The following is a 24,859-nucleotide window of genomic DNA, read 5'->3' on the forward strand; positions in this document are numbered from 1 at the left end:
ACGCTACATATTAATAAAATTTACACAATTTACACAGTTTCTGATGAGATTCTACGATAATCAATATTTCATTTAGAATCCACAAGTTAAACCCCAAATGAAATCAAGTTTATGTTCTTCATAGTTGTTACAGATTACGTTTAGATAATTGGACTGTTTTTCATAGTTGTTAAGTCAGATCAGTTTCCATTAACAACAAAAAACCTTTACATGAAAAAGTATTTTTATTTATTCGTTTATGAACTTTAGGTAATAATACAGTTCCGAATAAAGATATACAGAATTTATATTTCCGATAGACATGTATTTTTAGCTGAAGTAGTTTTCGTAAATGACATTTAATCAATCAGTCTTTGTTTAGACTCTATCCAATCAACTATGTAATATTGTTTTAATGTCAATTATTAAGCATGTCTTATATCGTGTACTGGACAGATCATTATGGAATTTATTAATTTGTAGATACTCTACCTTATCAATTTAAAATTTCAAGAAGTAATACTTATTCATAACAAAATGTACAACAGAATTCCACCAAATAAACTCATTTTAATAGTCTATTTATTTAAGGCAATATATTTGATACATAATTTGGTATTGACTAACAGTAATTCGATTCAAACTTGAATGAATCAAAGTTAAATTATTTTATTTTGGGGGCTGAAATAATGAATTAATTTTTCTTCATTTTGTTCTTTATCATATACACCATAGCAATTAAGACGAAAGAGAAAAATCAACAGTAAATTTTATAGGGGAAGATACTGAATAAAAAATTATAACCATTTGAATTTGTGACCCATTGACACTTATAGCGTGTGTATCAAGTTTCTCTGTCTGAAAATAATCTTCTACCCTTCTCTGTTTCTATTTATCTCATTCTATATTTATTGATACATACAAATTGGAATCATTTATCTCTCTCTCTCTCTCGTAGTAAATTATCCAATAAAATTCTTTTGATAGGGGGTGAGAAATAGAAATGTATATCAATACAGTTTATAATATTTATCTTTTAATTTAAAGTTTTCAATTCATACCCTAACACTAGCATTCATTTCTGTCTGTCTGTCCAATCGTTTTCATTCCTTTTCCGATGATATAGTTAGTGCCGATTTCTCACGCTACTCAGATATGAAATTTGCGTGATCAATTCTATTAGATACTTATGACATCCCTTGATAGATATATGCATTTAATTTTTTACAGGATTATAGTATCATTTTTGATTTGACGCCTTGTCCATTTCATACCAATTTAATGATGTATGGTTGTTGTGTAGTCATGATATACAGTGGACAGAAAGACAAAAGTGGTACACTGATGAATTCAATCATAATACAAAAAAAAAATAAAAAAATAAAAAACTAATCCTACAATGATCTGTTATTTAAACCAAATAATCTTACAGTTGGTATCAGAAATCCACTTACTTCCATAATGGCTACATCTGAGCTAATGGAATCTGCTAAATTAAATATTCAAGAAATAAGTTTCAGTGATAAATTACCAGATGAACAAGCATTGAAACGATTTCTTTCTAATTATTTACCATTTTCTCTCATGAACTTACCAAATTCTAATATATTACATCTTCGAAATGATTTATCAAATGTTACTTCTATGAATACAATGATAACACCAATATCAAAATCATCAATGACTACAACAAATAGTTCGACAGTAACATCACTGTCCAACACAGATATGAAGTTGAAAAATGCAAATTTGCCATTAGACTGTCCACTTACATTCAATCCAAATATTTACGCTCGAGAATTCAAACATGATACAAAGAATGGTGATGAACACAGAATGAACTATATAAATCCTCAAATTAGTTTATACAGTGACGTAAGTAATCATAACCATAATAAACAAAGTATGAACGTATTGAACACCAATTCCGGTCCAACATATGATTGGATGTTAAATCCACAAAAACTATTTTCCTCATTAATGATGGCAAAAGCTAATCGTGTAAATACGGGACCAGATTACGATGAATATCATATGTTGCCAAAACCTTCAATATTTGGTGTATTAGATAAATTAACAAGTCCTGACTTAGCAATTAGTGAACAAAGTAATATTAATCAAAAGGAAATTAAATCATTTATGTCTTCAACGACCACATTTCCCGTTGTATCTACTCCATCAAATACTGCTAGCAATACAATGAGTAACTCTAGAATAGCATCACCCATTAAAGTAAATAGTTTATTAAGTGAAACACATCAATCAACTTATGCTACTAGTACACCAAATAAACCTCTTAAAAATAACAAACAAGAAACAGATTTTAAATCTTCTAATGATCTTACAAATGAATCACTTCAAACTAGTTCCCTGCCGTTTTCATCTCAAGAAATCATTCGAGTATGTCAGACATTTGAAGAAGCGGGTGACATTGAACATCTTAGCCGATTTTTATGGTCACTTCCATTGAATCCTAATTTATGGGAAGTATTAAATAAAAGTGAAGTAATTTTAAGAGCTAGAGCACTTGCAGCATTTCATACGAGAAATTTTAGAGAATTATATGCTATTTTAGAAAGACATACATTTTCCAAATCGTCCCATGTTAAACTTCAAGCCTTATGGCTTGAAGCACATTATCAGGAAGCAGAAAATCTTCGTGGTCGTCCACTTGGTCCAGTTGATAAATATAGAGTAAGAAAGAAATTTCCTATGCCTAGAACAATTTGGGACGGCGAACAAAAAACACATTGTTTCAAAGAGCGTACAAGAGGTTTACTACGTGAATGGTATCTTCAAGATCCTTATCCAAGTCCAGCTAAAAAGCGTGAATTAGCTAATGCAACTGGTTTAACTCCAACACAGGTTGGTAATTGGTTCAAAAATCGGCGACAACGTGATCGTGCAGCAGCAGCTAAAAATCAGTAAGTCACTTTTATCAATTAAGTAATGGATATGTGATTTATGAAATAATAAGGAAACTTGAATTATTACATAATTCAAACCAAAAACCTTGGTGCTTAATCATTTTAATCGACATATCTAATTAATTCATAGTGTAAAATACATTTGGATACATGTCTTTTATTCACTTTTAATCTGGGTACAGCATTTGTCGGATGAAGTCAAGATAATACTCATTTAATAACCACATCTTTTAGTTCAGTCCATAAAAACTTGAATGAAAACTGTTTTATTGATTTAATTTGATTAAAGGTATGTCATCATCATTCATCAAATTCATTCTAATTTTATTACTTGGGTTACAAACACACAGTTAACTAATCAGCCTACCCTAGCTTGTTCTAGATTATTGAGTGTTTATACTCAGTACTACTTACATAGATGGTTAATAACTATAATGAAATTATATATTTTGGTATTTTTTATTACAACTTAATTGAATTCCGATCTTCACTGAGAACTCAAAACAAAAATTTCACTGAATATAATCCAATAAATAAACACTTATTTTCTAGAACAGTATCCTTGAGATGTCAACTCAAATTCAAAGTTCCAAATTCATTCTAGATTATAGTAGGATTGAATAATCATAAGTTGTAGTAAATTGTAGCGTCTGTCAGTTCCTAATTTTTGGTGTCTCTTCAAATAATATTGAATCACACTTGTTTTACTGGTATACTTCTGTAAAATATGACTAAAGTTTGACTGGACGAGGAAAGGATATAATATAACATTTTCTAATCATTTTATAGTTAATAGTTTACATCACTAACTGACTTTTGTTGGATGACTATTAAATACTAGGAAGTATCAACATGCAACTCCTAAGTAGTGATGATCCACGACCTCAAATTAAATCGAACTGAGGACCGTCAGGCATCACGATGGACAGCACCAGTTCATAATGACAGATATTTTGGAGGAAAATATTTAGTTATACTTTCCCTGTATACATAGTAAAATTTCACTCTTAGTAGAATTCAGTAGTAGATTTAGTATGCTAACATAAATATCAAATGAATATAAACTGTTAAGTTTTTTTAATAGAATAAATATTTATGAACTAATTTCGGACAAACTTTATTAGCTACCATTTTCAGCTGTTTTAAGAATTATTCTGTAAGGTTTACTTTGCTTTCCAACTGAAAATCCAACTATAAGTTTTAAAACAACAGTTTTATTTTCAGAATGGGTTTTGTGGAGATTTTTAGAAATTTCACAGGTTGAAATCATGAGTCGATTGAAGTTAGACCACCATGCAAAACCTGGAATCACAGGACGGCCGTTTCGTCCTAGTGCGGGATGCACACTGCTGAGGAGTCCCATACTAGAACGAAACGGCCGTCCAGTGCGTCCAGGTTTTCTATGGTGGTCTAGCTTCAATCGGTTGATGATTTCAACAGTCTTATTTAACTGTGAATGAAATTAAACTAAAAATATCAGTGACTAATACATAATGTATATTTTGTAAAACTTCAATAATTTAGTATGAATCTAAAAGTAGTTAACCATACATAATGAATGGCTCATTAGATTATAGCTGTATAGCTTTTAATAAAAATATCGTGATATAAAACTGAAAATAGTCTACCCTCTCATTATTGATATTCATTGGTAAATTAATAGTAATGTATGTGGTCGATACTCGAATTTTAATGTCATTCCAACTAATACCACAATTTGACTTCAACCGATACTTTATTCTTTAGTAAAACAAACAATGAACTGAAATGGTTATAGTAATGATTACAGTGTTTTAATAATTGAACTAACCTTCTATAATGTTCATTCTTTTATATATCAATACTAATTATTTTTTACTGTTTTACTGTACAAACATAAACATGAGTTACGTTCTTTTGTAGTGAATCTTTTTTACTGGAAACAACTATAGATGAAGACCGAAATATAAATATTTACATGCCCAACATATTTCGAACGGCATAATTATTTATCACCAAGAGTATAATCAAGAGTAACATAAAAACAGATTTTAAAAGATCTAAGCATCCAAACCGCCATAATAGTACAGTTAAGTTTGTTGAGACTGTAAACAAAGGAGTGTTTAAGTTTAGTCTTTGAAGTTTGTCATTTTTATTTTCCTACTTTTAACCTGTTATGATAGCATGTATTTCATTTCAGTACTATTCAGTGTCAAAAATTGTTATTTCCTGTTTATCATAACTATGTACTTTCTTTTTATTATTTCATTAGCCAATAAAGATACGGTCGAATTACTATTAATATATTTTACAAATAATTTTGATCAGTCTTAGTTGGCATGTGTTCACTTTGTGCAGATTGTCTCAATATTACTACTTTGTCAGGAGTCTTATCGAATAGATGTATTCTATTATATAAAACTTGTGACAAAATGGCTATATTGAGGCAATTCATATGGGATATGCTTATGTCAATTAAGATTGATCAAGACTCAGTCTAGAATATCCACAATGAGATATTTTAAACCTTTAAAAGTGTTCTATAAATACTTTATACTTATAAGCTTAAACTAACCTTTTTAATATAATATTTCAATCTATAAATGAGACATAATAATTTATACATTTGTGCAGAGTAGTTTTGCCCAAAAATATTAGAAATGTATTCAAATTAATTAGTCGATGAACGAAAATTACTTCCCATTTTTACATGTTCAACAGTTATTAAAATAAGAGTTGACAGACGATTGATGTTTGTCTTAAAACTATTTTATAAGCAAAAGCAAGTCTATGACGAAACGGCCGTCCAGTGCTTCCAGGTTTTGCATGGTGGTCTAACTTCAATCGACTCATGATTTCAACCTGTGAAATTTCTAAAAATCTCCACAAAACCCTTTCTGTTAATTTTAGAAAGCTTTATTTTATCAAGTAGTAATATAACCCCAGAAGTAAGTTCTGAGATAATCTGATGAAATTAATAGTTATTATTGTATACCACAAAGTTATGTTGTTGCTTGTTTTTTTTTTTAAATGAAGCTCTGAAATGATTGCTGTATGGATCCATTTATGAAAGTACTCAAATAAAAATTTCCATAGGTAAACTAAGAATTTAAAAATCAAATAAATTGACACCTTTATTTTAAAACAATTAAACAATAAAGCCAATAAAACTAAGATCAGTTATCATGCAAATTGTAATATTCATTACAATTTCCAATTTTGTATTTGAAGCTAAAGGAAAGATTTAAAGTTGATCATGATTCGTAATCATTTTGTTAAAAAAATAATAATAATAAGTGAAATAATTACGAAACGGCCGTCCAGTGCTTCCATGGTGATCTAGCTTTAATTGACTCATGATCTCAACCATTGAAATTACTATAATATCCACAAAACCCTTTCCTATATAAATAATTATATCTTAAAAATAAGTTACGTATTTAAGAGTTTTAATGAAATTCTCATTTTTCCATAACATGATATCATTATTTCGCTTAGGGATCATTTTGAATTATCAAAACCTAAATTTTTAAAAGATAAAAACTGATATATTAGTAATTAATGTCATATTAAAGACAAAAGATTATCTGAGATATTACATAACATTTGATGTTTTTTTTTATATTTTAAACTTCAAAGCTATTTCACTTAAAATGTTATGCCCTGAAGATGTCATCGTCGACAGGATTCAGTCACTGGATTATGATTAATTTTTGTTGATCCAGTTGTTTTTTTGAAAAGAATCATTTATGTGCTATCCATTGATTGACCAGTTGACTTAAATATTAATTGGATAGTAACAAGCATTAAAAATTACAAAAAAAACACCTTCAGGCTAGGATAAATAAAACTAGCAGAGCAACTTATGTATAAACAACAGTCGATTAGAAATATAATAGAAAATGATCATTTCTCTTATATTCTCATTAATTCTTTTTGGATCATAGTTGATATAATGATTGTCAGATAGTATAAATTATATGAAAAAGTAGGTAAAAAGTAATCAAATATTAAGAAAACAGTCAAACCGTATATGATTTATACTAAATCAAAATGGACAATCAAATCTACTAATTTCCCTAACAGTTTATCATGTTAGTATATAAAGAATTATAATATTAATAAGAGTAATTTGAAGTTACGTTTAACCGAAATGAAACTGAATGAATATCATAGTAACTATTCATATTTAAAATATTACATAGTTTTAATTATTTTAATATTTGATAAATTTTTATTACTTTTTGTATTGTATTTCATAATTAGTAACTTACAGAAATTGATCACTTTTTAATAATGACCTTGAGTATTACTATTTTAAGACCAATTAGTAGCCCAAATGTAACAAAGCCCATGGACACAAAAACTGTAAATCAATGGCTAGTAAACAAAATTTATGCATGTTTATTGAGTGACATTAATAATAAATAAAGAAAACATTATTTGATTATATTTTATTATTAATACTTTCCGGTAATTATTATAGGTTGAACAGAAGAATTATTTTATGGTTATGATTTGTTTTATAATTGAATGAAATTATGAGTATTGTGATAAATTGTTACAGAATTTAGTGTAGAGTTATTTCATCGCAAGTTAGTTTATCTATTTCAAGGGAATTGATACTTTCAGAATACAAACAAATGCTAAAACTTTTAACGTTAACAGATTATATTGTCCCATACTAGGACGAAATGGCCATCCATGCTTTCATGATCTCAAATGGAAAAATTCATTTCATTTACTTGAAAATAGATGAATGAACTATTTAAAAATTTTTACTTTTTAGCTTAGCATAATTATTTTATATCATAATTATCTCACAAACGATCATATTTTACATAGACTCAGTAGGAACAATTAAGTGTTGATGTTTGTAAATTTGCCTATACTTCAAACGGTTAAATAAGGTAATTTAGGTAAACAACTTTGTAAGTTCAAATACATAAGACAACAAAATACCTGTTATAAATTGTGATTGTCTAGTTTTTTTTAATTCATTAAATTAGTAGCATTATTATGATCATATGGTATATATTTCAAACGTATAATAAAAAGGTATTTCTTTCAAGTTTTCGTCAGTTGATTGTTGAGTTTTTCACCTAAGATACTGTATTTCAATTGCTGAAAATCTTAACTTCTTTGTACGTTAAATTACAATATCTTTCCGATCAGGAATTGTTACATTGCAAGTTCTAAATATATAACGAAAAAAAGATTAGTTTATTTTTTAAAAATATTAATAAAGACTTTGAGAAAACTCAATCTTTTAGCTATCGGCAGTATGCTGATACAAAAGTAACTAGGTGAGATTTGATTAGAAAGAAATACTGAAGAATCTTTTTGAACAACATTTTCGCTGGATATTCGATTAAGATTTGTTGATGGTGAAATCTAGGGTTTACAATCATCCATTTTAATCAAAGTTAATGTTTATGTTAATAGTAACTCGCGTTACTTAAAGTCAACCTGTTATTGTGGATAAACCTATTGCAAATAACTTTTAATGTGTATCAATTGTTTATCTTTTGGTCTGATCAATCTTTGCTTTTTAGACAGCAATTTACATTTGTAGTAGTATTGTAGCTTTTATTATTATTCCTCAAAAATATGTTCCATTATGTAAACTAAAAGACTCCACAACATATCAAAATTTCCTTTTTCGTATTTTAGCCCTATATCAATACAATAAATACCTAATTTGGTGTTAATATAGTGAATAACAACCTAGTTTGGTTCAGTTTATTTTTCTAGATCAGCCCTCTATTCAGTTGTAGAGCAACAGTAAAGTCAAATTACTTAACAAAATAATAATATCTAACATTCATTGAGCTTCTATCAGACTCGTAAAATAACAGTATTTCTTTGATTTTAATATCTTTTACTTAATTTGAACTCTGAGTTTCTGTACAAAAGCATTTTGAATATTCTCTATGTTGTTCGTTAACCCTTACTGAAATATCATACACTAATATTAACTGCATAACAGACAGAATAATAGAGATTATTCAAATAAGAATTATTAAATTGTCGTCCGAGTAAATTACAATAATTATAAGTGAGATTATTAGAACATTACTGACAATCTTTGAACTCATAAACTAATATGTTCACACTGTTTTTCATTGAAAACTATCTTCTATTAATTTTGTCAACTATTTCTATTGATAATCCACTCTATGAGTACTTTAATCCTGCATCTAAAAAAACTCACTTAGTGTAGCAGGTTTAGTGGGCAGATCTATTTCTTGTACCTGTTTCAATTTTAAAAACGACTATTGCCTAACTTGACAGTCAATTCTAACTGACTTAGAGTATAAAACGTTGTATTGATGAGGTCTAATAAAGTTTTTTAGGAGAATAAATCAAACAGATTATTTTTTTATGTAGATTCATGGTAATATTATTAAATTACTCAATGATTTAACTGATATGAATTAAATTGACTAATACATTTTGTTTGACGAATCTCATACTCACTATAATAAAAGTCACTACTAATTAACAGTACCAAATTTTTAAGGAGAAGTAGCAAAACAATTACAATCGAAGCAGTAAATTGCAGTTTATAAGTTAATTGTTCGTGTTTATAAAGTAATAACGAAGCTCAACAACACACTTTAAGTGAGTATAAGTTATCGAAATACACTCTCGCTGACGAATTTCCATTAAGTTTTACTTAATATAACGAAGTGAATATTATTAAGTTTAATTATTCAGGGGCAACTATGTGTGGCTTCATAATAATTTTTTATCACTAGATTCAGATGATAACTCAATAGAGATAAGAAATGACGATAACACTGTACCACAGTTAAACATTTTCTGTTTGAAGCATACTACTGGATTGCAACTTGGTGACTTGAAAGTATCATAAATGATTGCGAATCTTAAGCTCCAACCCAGTATGGGGTTGTGGTCACTTTACACTAGAGTGACTTCAACTAGAGAAGAATTATTAACTAACCCCTGTGATTTTCAGTAATTTTTCAGCTGACGTTATTTCGAACTTTATAGATTTAAGGGGTTGTTTTATAATCGATTGTGTCCGTTGTGAGGCAGTTACTCACTGAAGACAGTGGTGGACGGTCGTACAATATCGTGGATTGATTTAAAATTAGACATTAACACCATTGGATGCCGGCTCAGTGGTCTAGAGGTTAGGCGTTCGTGCGCGAGACCGGAGGTCGTGGGTTCGAGTCCCTTTGGTATGGGATCGTGGATGCGCACTGATGAGAATTCCCATGTTGGGACGAAATTGCCGTCCAGTGCTTCCAGGTTTTCAATAGTGGCCTAACTTAGGTCAACTCATGAATTCAACTGTTAAAAACACTACAGTCTCCACAAACCCTCATTCTGATAATACTCATTCATATCCATTTATTTAAACAAATATAGTTGTAATGAGATCCATAACTGCCTAATTGAATGGTCAGATCATATTACTTTCTATGTTTAAACAATTTTTAAACCCATTTTTCAGTAGTTAATATAGTGCTTCCAATTAAAAACACTATAATCTCGATTCATTCTTCACAACTCAGGTATAACTAAATTAAATTATTTAATTCTTTTGGATGTAATAATAATATTTATTTAATCTATTGACTATTTTCAGGCAATTGGATAACTCTGACAGTGATGGTGAACCGGATAATGAAATAAGTTCAGATGATACAGACAGAAAAGATAATGATGATAATAATGAAAGGAAAAGAAGAAGAAGGACTACATCACATTCTGATTCGTCAAGATTTCAAACCGCTTTTAATGTTAATCGTTTCTGTATACCAATTACAGAAGAAAAGTTAATAAAAGAAAAATGTGAAAATTATGACAAAGATGAATATGACAGTGGTATAAAATGCAATCAGATTCGTCGCAATTCATCACCACATGAAGGTGAAAGTGATATATGGTCACCGGGTTCAGATAATGATAGCTTTTTAGCTACGAAAAGAGAACGAAATTATGAAATAAATCACGAATATGATAATCATTTAAATTTTATTAATCCTAAAAAACCATGTTTAACTCATGAAACAGTGAACTTAAATGAAAATAAAGTGAATCAATCACCAACATTAGAACAAAAATCATCGAATATTCAATCTAGTATTTTCACTGATAACAAGGTAAATGATGTTAACTCACCACCAAGAAATATGTTTAATTTACCTCTTGATATATCTGGTTTAGAAGGAAATACGCGGGTTACATTTTCTAAGCTTACATCACAGCGTACTGATTTTTCACATAGCAATGCAATTAACGATTTAAAACCTTCTGAATCAATAAATTATCCACCAACGATATCAGTTCCACAACCTATGAATTTAAACCTCTTCAATCGATTTGAATACCCGTCAACTACTAATCGTGATAACTTAAACATTAGTGACGCTTTGAAATATTCCAACCTAAATTTTTTCAATATTAGTCCTTCTAAAACAAATTCTAATTCACAAATTTCTTGTAATATTTCAAAACAATCGAATTCAATAAAAGATCCTAATGAAATACTTCGGAAAATGCACAATCCTGAACAGTTATTTCCTCCAATATTTACATCATTCCCTCCATTATTATCCAATTCTATAAAGCCTTCTGAAATGTTTCAAATGTTAAGGCCATTAAAAACTGACTCACTTAACTATTCGACTTTCTTTAACCCATCATCATTAACACATTCGACACTATCACCAAATAAACTATTTGATTTCAGACTATCTCAACATAGTGAAACGGAAAAAGTTAATCATTTAAACAAGAGGATTACTGAAGATATTGTACTTCCTGAAAATTTATCTTTGCCTCAATCAACAAATCAACAAAGAACCAACACCCCTAATAATAATTCCCCCATTCTTAATGGTGCACTTTCGACAAATGAACCCTTTTCAGTATCTTCAATATCATCACCATCAACGACGTTTCTATGGCAAAAAATGTTTGAATGGTATTCAAACCAAATACAACAACAACATCAGTATCAGCAACAACAATCGAGCTTACCGACGGATTTACTGCAATACTTAACTCGAATCCATAGTGAACGTGATAATTGTGAAGTGAAGGGTACAACTTATGCTGGAAACAATAATAGTGATAAAACATTATTTGAATCTAGCAATTATATTAATACAACATTCAACCAACACAGAGAAGACTCTGTAAATATGAATAAGTCTAATGATAATGGTGATAAGAATTTGATCCCATTGAACATTGATAAAACATCATATTCAACACATGAACAGACATTAAATCATTCAAGTACACCTTTAACAACTTTAAAACATGAAAAAGATTTCACAGTAAATAAGAAAGGATCTGTAAATAATTTGAAAATAAACATAAAAGAAGTAAGTCAAGGAAAAGATTATGAAGATCAGGAAGACACAGAGAATCCCTGTAATAATTTCCCACCTAACCAATTTGTCATTTCATCAGAAAAGATTCAAATGTCATGTGATAGTTCCGAGGAATCATCTTTAGAAGTTTAAATTTGTATTATTCTTAACGAAAAGTAACTTGAAACGTACAATATTCTTTTATTAATTCATAAAAATTCATCCCAAGGAAAATATTTTTTTCTCAGAATATATTATTTATTCTCCTTTTCTTTCCACTACTGTATAAAATGCATTACTGACAGTTATAACCACTATAAAAACAGTTATCATTACATTCCTACATTTTTGCGGTAGTTACACTTTTAAGCTGTCGAAATATATGTGCTACACTTTAATGTGCCCTTTTTTTCATAATCATTCTTGTTCATAATCTTGATTCCTTGTAGAGGGAACTTCAAAATGTGCTAAAGGCCAAGTGATATATTTGAACAAGTTAATTTCAAATAGAATTGAATGGAACAAGAGAATCAATCCAAATATTTCTTTCTTTTGTGAATGCATTTAGTTTTTATTTGTTTGTAAATAAATACCTTCAGCATTTATGTTAAATATACGTGGTTGTATTCATGTTTAATTCCTTATCATGTATGTTAATTAAAAGGTAATAAGTATTCACCAAAAGCAGTTTGATTATATATTGAGTAGTATCCTCCTAGTTGCTAAAGAACATATCTCAATTGTTATGCTATGCAGTTATTGAACAAATCATCCATGTAGTATTATCTTTGATTAATTTTGGTATTAGATTATCAGGACAATATTGGATAGGGTGCTGTTAAGTTGTTATTCTAACAAAACTGGAAAGCTTACGTCATTATGGTTGTAATTATAAAGTTGATGAATAAATACTAAAACGTTGATGTAGTCATACTCACCTAAAGAAGCAACGATAAATCTTATCGTTAGCTCGTGATTTATTTACATTTAATTTAATTTTACTGTTTAATCGTACACCATTCATATTGATCTGAAAGCTTATATAACTATATCAATCTGATTTGAATATTAGAAAATTGCCTTATTTATTCTAGAACCAAGTTATCATTAGCATACCAGAATAAATTTGTCTCAAATGAACCTAACCAAATCACACGAATCTAGTTAACTTCTTGAATTAAATGAATCGGTTAATCAGAAATTAAATTTAATAAATCTTGTCATTTATTTATTTATTAAAACGTTCAAATGAACACTATGTAATATCAACTAGGTATTTTATACAAACTGATAGTACTAGGTTACCAATGATAAATTTTCAAATAAATTAATATAGACTGATAAATTGTATCAATTTAGTATTAAACATCGATATTTGTATAATACAGAAATAAATGTGATTATTCTAAACTTACCTGGCGCCGGGTTGGGGGTGATCAGGAATGCTCTGACCCCGGGTGGAGGCTCACCATTGCACCTCGGTGGGTTGGAACTCGCGACGAACCCTAATCGGATGCGCTCTGGCGTACAGTTCTTGTCAGTGGGGAGGTCTTACAGTCCTCCCTTTAAAAAAAGCCCCCAAACGCCCTGGTACGGCCGAGAGTGGAGATAGTCCGCTCTCCCTCTCGAAGTGCTCTCACATGGCCACGCGTATATAGCCTCTACCAAGGAAGTCCTACTCACTGCCTTCTCGTGGCGGGGGTGTTGTTTACGAAAATGAGGGGACGAAAAGCGAATGTCCGGCGCTTTAACCGGGTTGGTAGACATGGAGAGTCCACCTATGGGAGTTGGAAAACCCTGATTCTAAACCAATGGTGCACATGAGCTCCAGTATCCTGAGGGAAGAAATGGCGTATGAACCAATTGTTGGTCACCGGCTTCCATGGGAATGCATCTCCTCACAATGCTCTACTGCCTTGTGGGTTAGACCTTTAGGTCAAGGGCTCGGGGTGTCGCCCCCTAAGAAAACCACCTGCTTCGGCTTGGGCACCCGGGCAGTATCACAGCCCTCACACATACCGAATGAGATTTGTGTGGCGCATATGTATTTGGTGCCTCCTTGTACCAATATCTATGTGTTAAAGTAAGTAAGTAAGTAAATTCTAAACTATACTATCATTATTATTATTATTATTCCATGAATTTTATTCTATTAATATTTCAATATTCAAATAAATTCATTGAAGCATTCGATGATATGCTTGTTAGTGAAATTATGCATAAGCGATTAAACACTTTAGATGTTTATAAACACAAATTCATTCTATTCTCTATGACATCTGGTTTAAGGAGGAGCTGATTATATACAACATTATTAATTAATCCAGTGAGAGTATTAAAATTTAACAATAAAGACAATGAAATTACATTGAAATATAAAAGAACTTTCCATGGAAGAAGATGAACATAAATAAAACTTTGATACAATAAATAAATAAAGTAGGATAATATACAGATTATGTCGACCACATGTTGTGCATAATTAATAAGAATAGTAAAGATTAAACGTTTAAAATATAGCAAATAATTAATTTTTGTTTGTTTGTTTAAAGCAAAAAAATAATAATAATTGGTGGGAATGTGTTTACTCATCAAATTAACAACGTATATCTTTTTTGTACACATACCTTGTATAATCAAAATACAATTATATGTAGGCATTCTCTTTTAAAAAAGTGAATTTATATACTCCCAGCTGAGATAAAAGAATATAGTTGACATCATTGATCTAGTTTAATTTGAAATTTTAAATAAAGATATTCTTTCATGAATATTTCAGTAAACAACATTTGTGGTTGAGTTCATAATAGTCTTTTATTAAAACTTGACTTTTTATACACAACACATTTATATTATATGGAAAGTTGACTTTCTTAGCAAGTAATAGGGTACAGTTTCAATGAAAAATATACTGAACTATTTTATCTTTGCATTTAAATTCAAGGCCTAAATAAGATTATGACATCATTGATTTAGATCATGAGTCACTTGAAGCTAGACCATGCTGGAAAACCTGGAAACAGAGGACGACCGTTTTGTCCTACTGTGAGACTACTCGGCGGTGAGCATCCACGATCTCACCTGGCGAGATTCAAACCCAGGACATATCAGTCTGGCGCGTCAGTGCTTAACCTCTAGACCGCTGAGCCGGCATCCAACGGTGTTAATGTCTAACTTCAACCAATCCACGAAATTGGGCGACACATACACCATTGTCATCAGTGAGTTACTATCTCACAACAGACCCGTTTATAACTGCTTAAGAACACAGACAATTCTTTCCGAACAACTATATTACATTGCCATTTCAATTTTGATAGTTTGAACTTCACTACGTTATATAAGAGTTTGTTAGACTGCTGGTAATTTCTATAAGAGATTGTCATATTTATTTTATACGTGCACAGGAATGAGCGTTGATTGCATCATTCATCATTAGAAAAATAAAACAAGCCAAGTTTATCTTGGATAATTTGCTTTCAGACCACAAATGTCTTTTTTTTAATTAGCTTATCTAATCTAGGTTCAGGATTCGGAATGACGAAATATTAATAATAAATAATAAAGTTTATAACTGAATGTATTTTGTTGTTGTGACAAACTTTTTTTCTTAAAATAAATTATGAAGTGTTAATCGTCTTTCTGAAAATTACTTTTAGCGATGACTTCATTTAGAAGTCTGTTATTTCGAAGTCTTCCATGGTGATAAATCAGCTTGTTTGTGATTAGTTGTCATTATATTTATATGATAATGATAATGATGACTGTTGTTTAGAATGACAATAAGAATTTTCCAACTCCTAAAGAGTATTCATTTGTATCATCAATTTTTTTCCTTATTATTATTATTTTTATATTGAGATATTCAGATAAATAGTATTACATGAACATTGTAATATGAAAAATTTAAGAATAAAAAGGAAACAATAATGGTAGCAAACATTCATCTTAGTTACCAATAAATATTAAATTGTATATGGAACAATTGTCTTTTAATAAATACCAGAAATACACACATAAGGTCAAGTCATATTTTTTAAAAAAACATATGTATTTCGCCTATTTTTGTTGAGAGATATTAAATTCCTATTGTATTATTGTTGTTTTTTCCCTGTGGCAAAAGTTCCAATTTCATGAAAAAAAATGCAACATATTTCATACAATAAATGAGTATTGATAAAGAATATATCTGTGTACTAATTCTTTAGATATTAATTAATATTAAAGTGTAATATGTGGATTACTTTGACCTAGATATTGAATACATGTAAATTGGAGGACAAGTTAGCAGTTATAACCACTTTATCATTTGTCGCTATTTTATAATAGACACCCAAATATGATAGTTTGAATTGAAATATATTATAAATTTATAAGAAATATAATAATTGGATTATTCATATTGTTAAAACAAAAAAGCATTCAACTCATTTTAGAGTAGATGGGAATTTAAACCATATGGCAATTCAGTATAGATATGAATATATACACTTATTTAACTTTTATAACCTCAAATTATAATTTATACAAACGTTATGATAAATGGCTGTGAATGAATGTGAGGTCATCTGGACATTCAAAAGACTATGAAGTAAGAGACAGTAGACAGCATCATACTCTCTTTTCTCTCTCTCTCTCTCTCTCTCTCTATATATATATATATATATATATATATATATATATATATATATATATATATATTACAGTTACAATACATACCATCTGGTAGTTGAGACGACACGCATAAGAAAAAATATGGTTTTATTGTTGTAAATTGAACATCTAAATAATTCACACCTTTAAAAGGCATAAGTTAGTTTTTAAAAAATATTGAAAAAGAAAGCAAACTAATCCACAAAACAGATAACAAAACAATACTGACAATTATTTGAATAATTATTTATCACATCTTTCAAATAAATAATATGGTTGTATAGATCCGAAGTTACTGTTTTGTTTTAATTGACCTGATTAATGATTCAATATGATTAATTCAGTATTTTGTATCATAGAATTAGTTAATTTATGAATATTTATGTTGGAAAGCAGTTTGTGACTAATTAAAATACTGGATAAAATAGCTCTTTTATAACGTTTGTAATTTTCACAGATGGCTTAAAAAAAAGTAGAAGTTACTTCAAAAAATTAGCACGAGCATCTTCATATTTACAAATATCTATAACATTGATTGATCGATTTATACAGATAGAAATCAACTTGAGAACCTATGAATTGATGATATTTTTGAAGTGAAAACGTAAAAGTTAGGCTATAAGTGAACTTCTTTTACAATCGTTGGTTTGATATCTTGTGGCTGAAGATTTTCGAAAGTCTCTTTAAGTAACCAATGAGTTTACTTCACTAATCGAGAATTAATCATAATCCGTTCTTTTTGGAACTAGAAGAGTGATTTTTTATTCTTGATGTACAGGTGGCCAATAACTAAACAAATATATTATGAATGAAGGTAGGTTCAGGGGTTTCAGTTTCAGACTTAACTTTCTTTTAACCAAGAGAGATAGCTTTCTTGTCAGTGATCTTATTAATAACTTTGTGTAATTGTCCAGTTATCCACATGGCTTCTTTCGTCAATATTGTTCATTAACCCATTAGGTCAAGAAAAATATTCTCCTTAATGTAAAGTGAGAACCTAAGAAACTCATATAAAACTCGATCACAAGTAAGAGCACAACAACTGTGTCGGGTTATCTCAAATTAACTGGAGTTAGAAGTGCACGCTGTTGAATTCCCGAATCATTGATATAAGGGTTAAGCATTCTCAATCAGGCTCAAGACTGTTGGGTTTGATCTGTACCGATATAGTATATGAGCGCTGCTGCCATAAACTTTATCTTTCCTACTCCTCGAATTTACTACCTTTAATTAAGAAACATCAAAGGTGATATCAAGCGTATAAGAAAAGATTGTAGGTGAGCTGCTACATCAAATAATAAGACGTTAACAATGATTCCTCTTTGATTTCAATCTTCACAACGATACATTCATTGAAGAACTGTGTATTTGTTGAAGACTAAGAAGTTTAAAACTGATAAATATAACCATATATATTCGCAATAAAATAATCACTTCTAGTGATAACTTCTGAATTATCTAAATCTTCGTAAATCGATGAAAAAAAAGGAATCTGCAAAAAAGAAAAAGACTTGTTATATAATCACATATAAAATTTCACCTTATTTTATGATCATTTGTATCAAATATTTTATGTCATGTGAAAATAGAATACAAAGTGGACAAGACAAATATTACAAGTATGCATAAATTGTTCCATGTAGAAAAAAGCATTATCATTTACTTCACATTAAATAAGATAATTCTACGACTGTTTAATATCGACTTACAAAAGAATATGTTGATGACTAACTTTTTACTAATCAAAATTCCACACACTCACTCTTTTCATGTTATTCTTTTTTTACCTTGACACTATAATCAAACGTTTGTATTTTCAATTATAAGTGACTATGGATAGATAGATAGATAGAGTAGGATTGATAATATATATATATATATATATATATATATATATATATATATATATAAGAAAGCTGATTTAACTACTTCACAGGGGGTCAAACCCATATAAGTCAATATTATTATTAGTCCAAAAACTAAGTGAATAATTCAATTCATCTACACTTGACTTTACTATACATCATAATAAAATCATTGAATTAGTTCAGTACTTAATATGAACACTTTCTTATTTATCATTATCATTATTGTCTTCTATTCTCATTTTTATTTTTCACAACAGGTGATAAAATGACAAGTTGAACTATTAATTTTTAATAAATTCTTTTAATTATTAAACAATCTATCTCTATGGTTTAACTTAACGTTTTATATTTAGTAAAAGATTAAAGAAAACAAAAGAAATATACATTAAAAAAAATAATGATAATAAATGAATGAAATGAGCGTCTTGGATTCCACTGCTAACCATTATCCATCTTTGCTTAAAAGCAACATTAGTTTATTTCGATCAACAACGAAAAAAAGATCAACGAAAAAAACACAATTTAGTTGTAGTTTTAGTTCTGTTTTGAATCATTTCAGTGTTTGACGTGTGTACATTGTATGAAAGTTCACTTTGTCTTGTTGAGTTTTGTATATATATATATACGTTTTTCTTATCAAGATTGTAGTCAAACAGAAGTATAACTTGGAGAAGATAATAATAAAGCATATGTACCAACAAAGATATAATAAAGTTGAAATTCTCTATTATCAAATTATTGTATAAAGAAAAGATAAATATATTTTAATTATAATGAATTGGTTAGTATCTTCCAAAATGAATAGATAACCTTTTAATTTAATCTCTAAATGAAGGGGAAATGTACATTTTCAAACGTAGAACAGAAATAAACACAATTTATTATTTTTTGAAAACCTTAAAAATTACAAAGGAATTATATTTTGTCAATTTTTTCACTATGAATTAATGTTAGTCAGAAAGTCAGTGAATATTGGGAAGCATTAAATAAATGGTCTAATTCTGTTTTTTTAAAATTTTTATGGTACGCAACTTGGAATTCATATAAGATTCTAGTAAAAACGTTCAGATATCATGGTATCCATGATGAAATCTTAACATGAATTCTATTCAATACATTAATGATATTTGGGACTTTTTGGTTCATTTTAAATTGAAAAAAAAATACCATAATCTATTTTATCAATATAATCCAACATAAGCACTTTCATTGTTGTATAGCTGTCAAAGATATACATAATGTATGTGAAAAAAGTCTCTGTCCTCATGCCTAATATTAAATACTCGATTTTTAACTCGTTTGATCTTCAAAACCTATTTGTTTGTTTTCCTTCTTTTAAATCACCTGGGTTGATCATGGTATTAATGATAATATATTCAGCAAAGGATTCTTACTATTATCTAAAGGAGTACTGTTTTATCATTTGTTAATACCTAGTTCCTATCTAAGTATAGAGACAATATTGAAATCACAATTGATTGATCACTGGGTGGTGATCAATCTCATGCTTGTCTAGTCCTTAATAGTGCAGATCGAATGCTATCGATCATGTTGCAATGTGGCCACCAGTCTAGGTGACTCGACACTGCGGGCACTATGTATTGAGATTAGATGGTGGTTGGAGGTAGTCAACAGGAAACCCTGGACCCGGGTTTCGTGCTACTTGGCACTCGTCAGCAAGGTGTACCTGTAATCTCGAGGGAACTGGTGCACTAATAAGGACTAGACAAGCATGACATTGATCACAACCCAGTGATCAATCAATTGTGATTACGTCTCAGTCCTACAGGAGGTTAGTCACGGCTCGGATAGCTCAGTGGTAACGTCTCTGACTGTGAAGCTGTGTGATACGAGGTCGAATCCGCCAGGGAGCACCAGTTCCCTCAAGATTACAGTTACACCTTGCTGACGACTGCCAAGTAGCACGAAACCCGGTTCCAGGGTTTCCTGTTGACTACCTCCAACCACCATCTAATCACAATATTGAAATCTTTAAGTTAAAAACTACTTATAAACATAGAGGTATTTTCATTAAAGCAAGTTAGAAATTACTCTCATAACTGACCGATATTAGTTAGAAAAGAGAAAATGAAAGAGCAATGGGGAGCTTTTTACTGGATTCCAAAAGTTTCTCTGGAAAGAGGTGACGCATGTAGTTCGATTACGTAATGGAATGACTGTGTATTAGTATTATGAATTGACTTGAATTGAAAATGTTCACGGCTGAATAATAACTCAATGGGTCAAATGTGCAGCGTAAGTCAAGAAACCTGAAAGTCTATTCTATGGGGTTCCATGGATGTTTACTTCCGAGAATTCTCTGTTTAGGACAAGTGTGCAGTGATTTATAGTTCTTGATAGTCTTTCAGGTAATAATTTCCTTAAAAGAACCTGTCCTCGTAATGGACTAATTTCTATGAACATTAAAATCAATAGTTAGTACTTTTTTTCTTACTCATTTTCACTGTAATTTAAGAGTGACAACAAACAGTAGTGTTTCGTAAAAATAACTTTTCGATTTTAAAGAAACGGCTTCTTGATATCATGTAAAGAAGCTATCACAGAATAACAGCATTGCGTGACATCAACATTTCAGTGAAATTAAATGATTTGGCAAATGGCTGGTTAGAAACTAAGGTGAATCTTGTGATCGAATCCCTTAAAGCCATATACTTATCATTCTATTGCAGTTACTTCGGAAATTAATATATTTATTTTACAAATTAAATCTTCAAGTCCTCTAAAACACTTGAATGAATATTTACAATACCTCGAAAATGGTTTGATTTAGGTTGCAAGATAAAACATTGTTCCTACTTGAATTCAAACAACCTTGATTCATCCTCAAGTGCTGCATCTGGTTTGGTTTGTGGGGTTCGTAGAATCCAATTCAAGCGTCCCTGTGAAGCTTTATTTTCACTGAACACAGACTAATATACTAACATTACACAGTTTTTTATCGACATCAAAAGAAAATCAATTGAATTTTGCATTGAAAATTTCAGTGAAATGGCTGATAAAGAAAGAATAGATATCTTATATGTATTGGTTTGATTTAATCACTAAATGACTTCAAAAATCAATGGATATTAGCATGGTTTTATGTTGGCCTGATGTTCACTCATCTTCAGACAATTGTTCGTAGACCCACTTAATTTGTGCTAATTTCAAATTGGTCATTTCTCTATTCCAGTCGACCCTCTTATGAACCTGTTAACATTAATGAAGTAAAACCTTTCCTACTATATTTTACCTGCCCTCAATGTTTTCAGAATGTGATATAGTATAGACGAAAGAATTAGTAAGAGATTACGTAGTAAACATCAATATGGACTGGTACGTTGTTCACTTGGAATGTAAACGTTGAGTCTTAATTAATAGTGCTTTACTACCCTGATTTTGAATAAATGATTATAAAATATTCTGGTTCTTGAGCTAAAATGCAATAACTACTAGTAATTACCAAAAATAAAGTAAAAACTAATTTTGTATATCCTCCATATATACATAAAATTTCAAACAATTGTCAGCTCCTTTCCGAAGACCAGTCCGGGACTGAAGAAACCCTTTTATTACTCAGTTTATACATTTCTTGGTAGATAAATTATCAGTTCACAAAAATAAGAATCGTTAATCTGTCTGCACTCTAATCATAATGTGCTATGTTCACTTTGAACTGTGTGCTTGTTAAAATTCCACCAACGTATTAGAATTTAGTATTCCACATCTTCCAATTCTATTCATCTCGTGATATAACATTGCCTGTATTGAACTTCGGTTGTTGACCACCTTCCTCAAGTCTGAATTCATTGGTTTAATCGACCAAGATTTTATCTATGAAAACTTCAATACATTCATCACTAGTCTGTAATGATTTTCTCATTCGATAAACTAATTTGTAGAGATTTAACTGAGCCATTGGTATTAGTCAGTGTAAATAAAAGAAAATGTGATAGAAACTTTATAAAACCACTGCACTGAACAACAAGATGGATTGTTCAGAAAGTAAGAAACAAATCTGCTTAGTGATTGAATGTAATCAAACTTTTTCAGTCTATTCAGTCAGTTCTGTTACTCAGAGTTTCTACAAATGATTTTATAATCAATGTTTAGTGAATTATCAATGACTTAAAACGTGAATTATTTCGAACAAAAAGGAACAGGAAAGAATAAAAGTAAAAATGGATGAACTTTAAAAATCAACTGTGATCAATTTATGAAGTACATTTTCATGGTACTAATAAATGTCATTTATGTATGTTTCTAGATAGTAGATATCATTCATAATTAATTGTAATTACAATTGATACACTATATATTTTTGTGTATTAAGGCCTATAGACAAAAAAGGAAAAAGAAAAGGTTTACTAGATTAAATTGTATGATAATCAAAAATATCTGACCATACTCTACAGGGAATTGTCTCTATTTCTGCATATTTTACTCTTTCTTCACCCTTTTCTCTTACTTTACTTGAAATATAATAAAAAAAGTTAATAAAAATTGTAATGCAGCCGAAATATTGTCTGCATGACATTGTCTTCCAATTATACATGTATCTTTGTCTAAATAGAATACATTCGTTTTACATTTTGTTTTTAGTGTACGAATTTGTTTCACTTACTCTATCGACATTTTTCTCCTGCTTTAACTTATTCTAAAGTATGTGTGATTTACTTTATTTAACTTTTTCACTTTACCACCCCTCCCCTCGATTCTCATTCTGTCCACCTTTCTATTTCATGTATTAGGTGACCAGAACATGAAGTTTATTTCTTTAACAAACCGAATGAATTATATTTTACTAATTTGTAGTAATTTTTACATTTCTATCCTTTTTGTATATCCATGTGCGTATGTGTATGGTTTCTCTCTAATTATATTCAGCTTTTTCCTTACCATTAGACCAGTGAAGATTTTAACCTAGTGACAAGGAGAGAGAGAGAGACCAAAGATAAAATTTTGTCTACACTTTCTTTTGATTGACACCATTCATTATAAGATCTATATTCTTGAATTTTTTCACAAATGTAATTGACTATCTTTGAGTTAATGGGAATATGATTAAAATAATTATTCGAAGTTAGTTGACAGAAAAGTACAATATAGAAATATGGTAAAAATCTTATCATCTTTTATCAAAGGGATTTCGTGAACAACGTATACAGTTAGATAGTGATATGGAAGAACAATGGTAGCAACACCTTACCGAGTTAACCAAATTCTCTAGTGAAATTGTTTAAAACTGGAAGTCCAAAACATTTCATCCCAACTCAGAGGTCTTTAGGTATCATAATTTGTTCAATACATGAAGGCTCTCAATTCTACTTCATGTAATGATATGCTTACGTAATCTTACGTAGTCCTGAACAAGAAAGAAACATCTGTCCAGTGCTTGCTGATTTCCTCTAATTCTTCAGCTAACAGATTTATCAAGTGGATTAATTTAAAAATTCTATATTATAGTTAATTTTTGCCTTTTTCTTGTCATTACAACACAGCAGATATAATAAACTTAACATTGATTCTATCTCAACAGTATCAAATTATAAACTTATACTAGATAAGTGATATATATCCCTAAACCAACTATTTTGGTTATTTCATTGTATAGCTCATTAATTATCATGGTTATGCCGGATCAAATATAATGAAACTAAATTAATTAACGAAAAGTGTACGATTTATGCTAACAGATTAATAGTCATATAATCATTGTATTAACTGGTCGATCCTATCAATGTTTGATTAGAATGTATTTTGTAACAAAACTATGTTTTGTGACACAATTATGCATTAAATACATTTTTTTTTAAATCAAAGAATAAAGTTCCAAATATCAAGATACAAAATTCCAAATATCTTAATTTTTTGTTTAAGCACACCAAGGAGTATTTTAATCCTTTAGGTGTTTGTTCTGATATAAATGGAAGTACTTAGTGCAACGAGAATTCTTTTTACTGAATACTATCATTAGGAGGTGTAAGAGAAACAAATCAATATACTGTTTTTTTTAAATATTAACTATTTGTTGTAGTTTTCAGAAATGATCCTTATACATTGAAATTTATGGTTATTATCTGTTGAAATGATCGATCAA

At 29.6% G+C, this 24,859-nt stretch overlaps 1 protein-coding gene across 1 annotated transcript; it reads left to right on the forward strand.

The window, feature by feature from the left end:
• Positions 1–1,440: 1,440 nt before the first annotated feature.
• On the forward strand, positions 1,441–12,391 carry SIX6 (Homeobox protein six6; the record flags this gene model as incomplete). The annotated part of the gene is made up of 2 exons (XM_012942294.1): positions 1,441–2,903; positions 10,504–12,391. 2 exons carry the CDS (start codon positions 1,441–1,443, stop codon positions 12,389–12,391), a joined length of 3,351 nt encoding a protein of 1,116 aa, XP_012797748.1.
• Positions 12,392–24,859: the final 12,468 nt, after the last annotated feature.

This window comes from Schistosoma haematobium, chromosome 1, assembly GCF_000699445.3.
Source record: "Schistosoma haematobium chromosome 1, whole genome shotgun sequence".
NCBI classification, from domain to species: domain Eukaryota; kingdom Metazoa; phylum Platyhelminthes; class Trematoda; order Strigeidida; family Schistosomatidae; genus Schistosoma; species Schistosoma haematobium.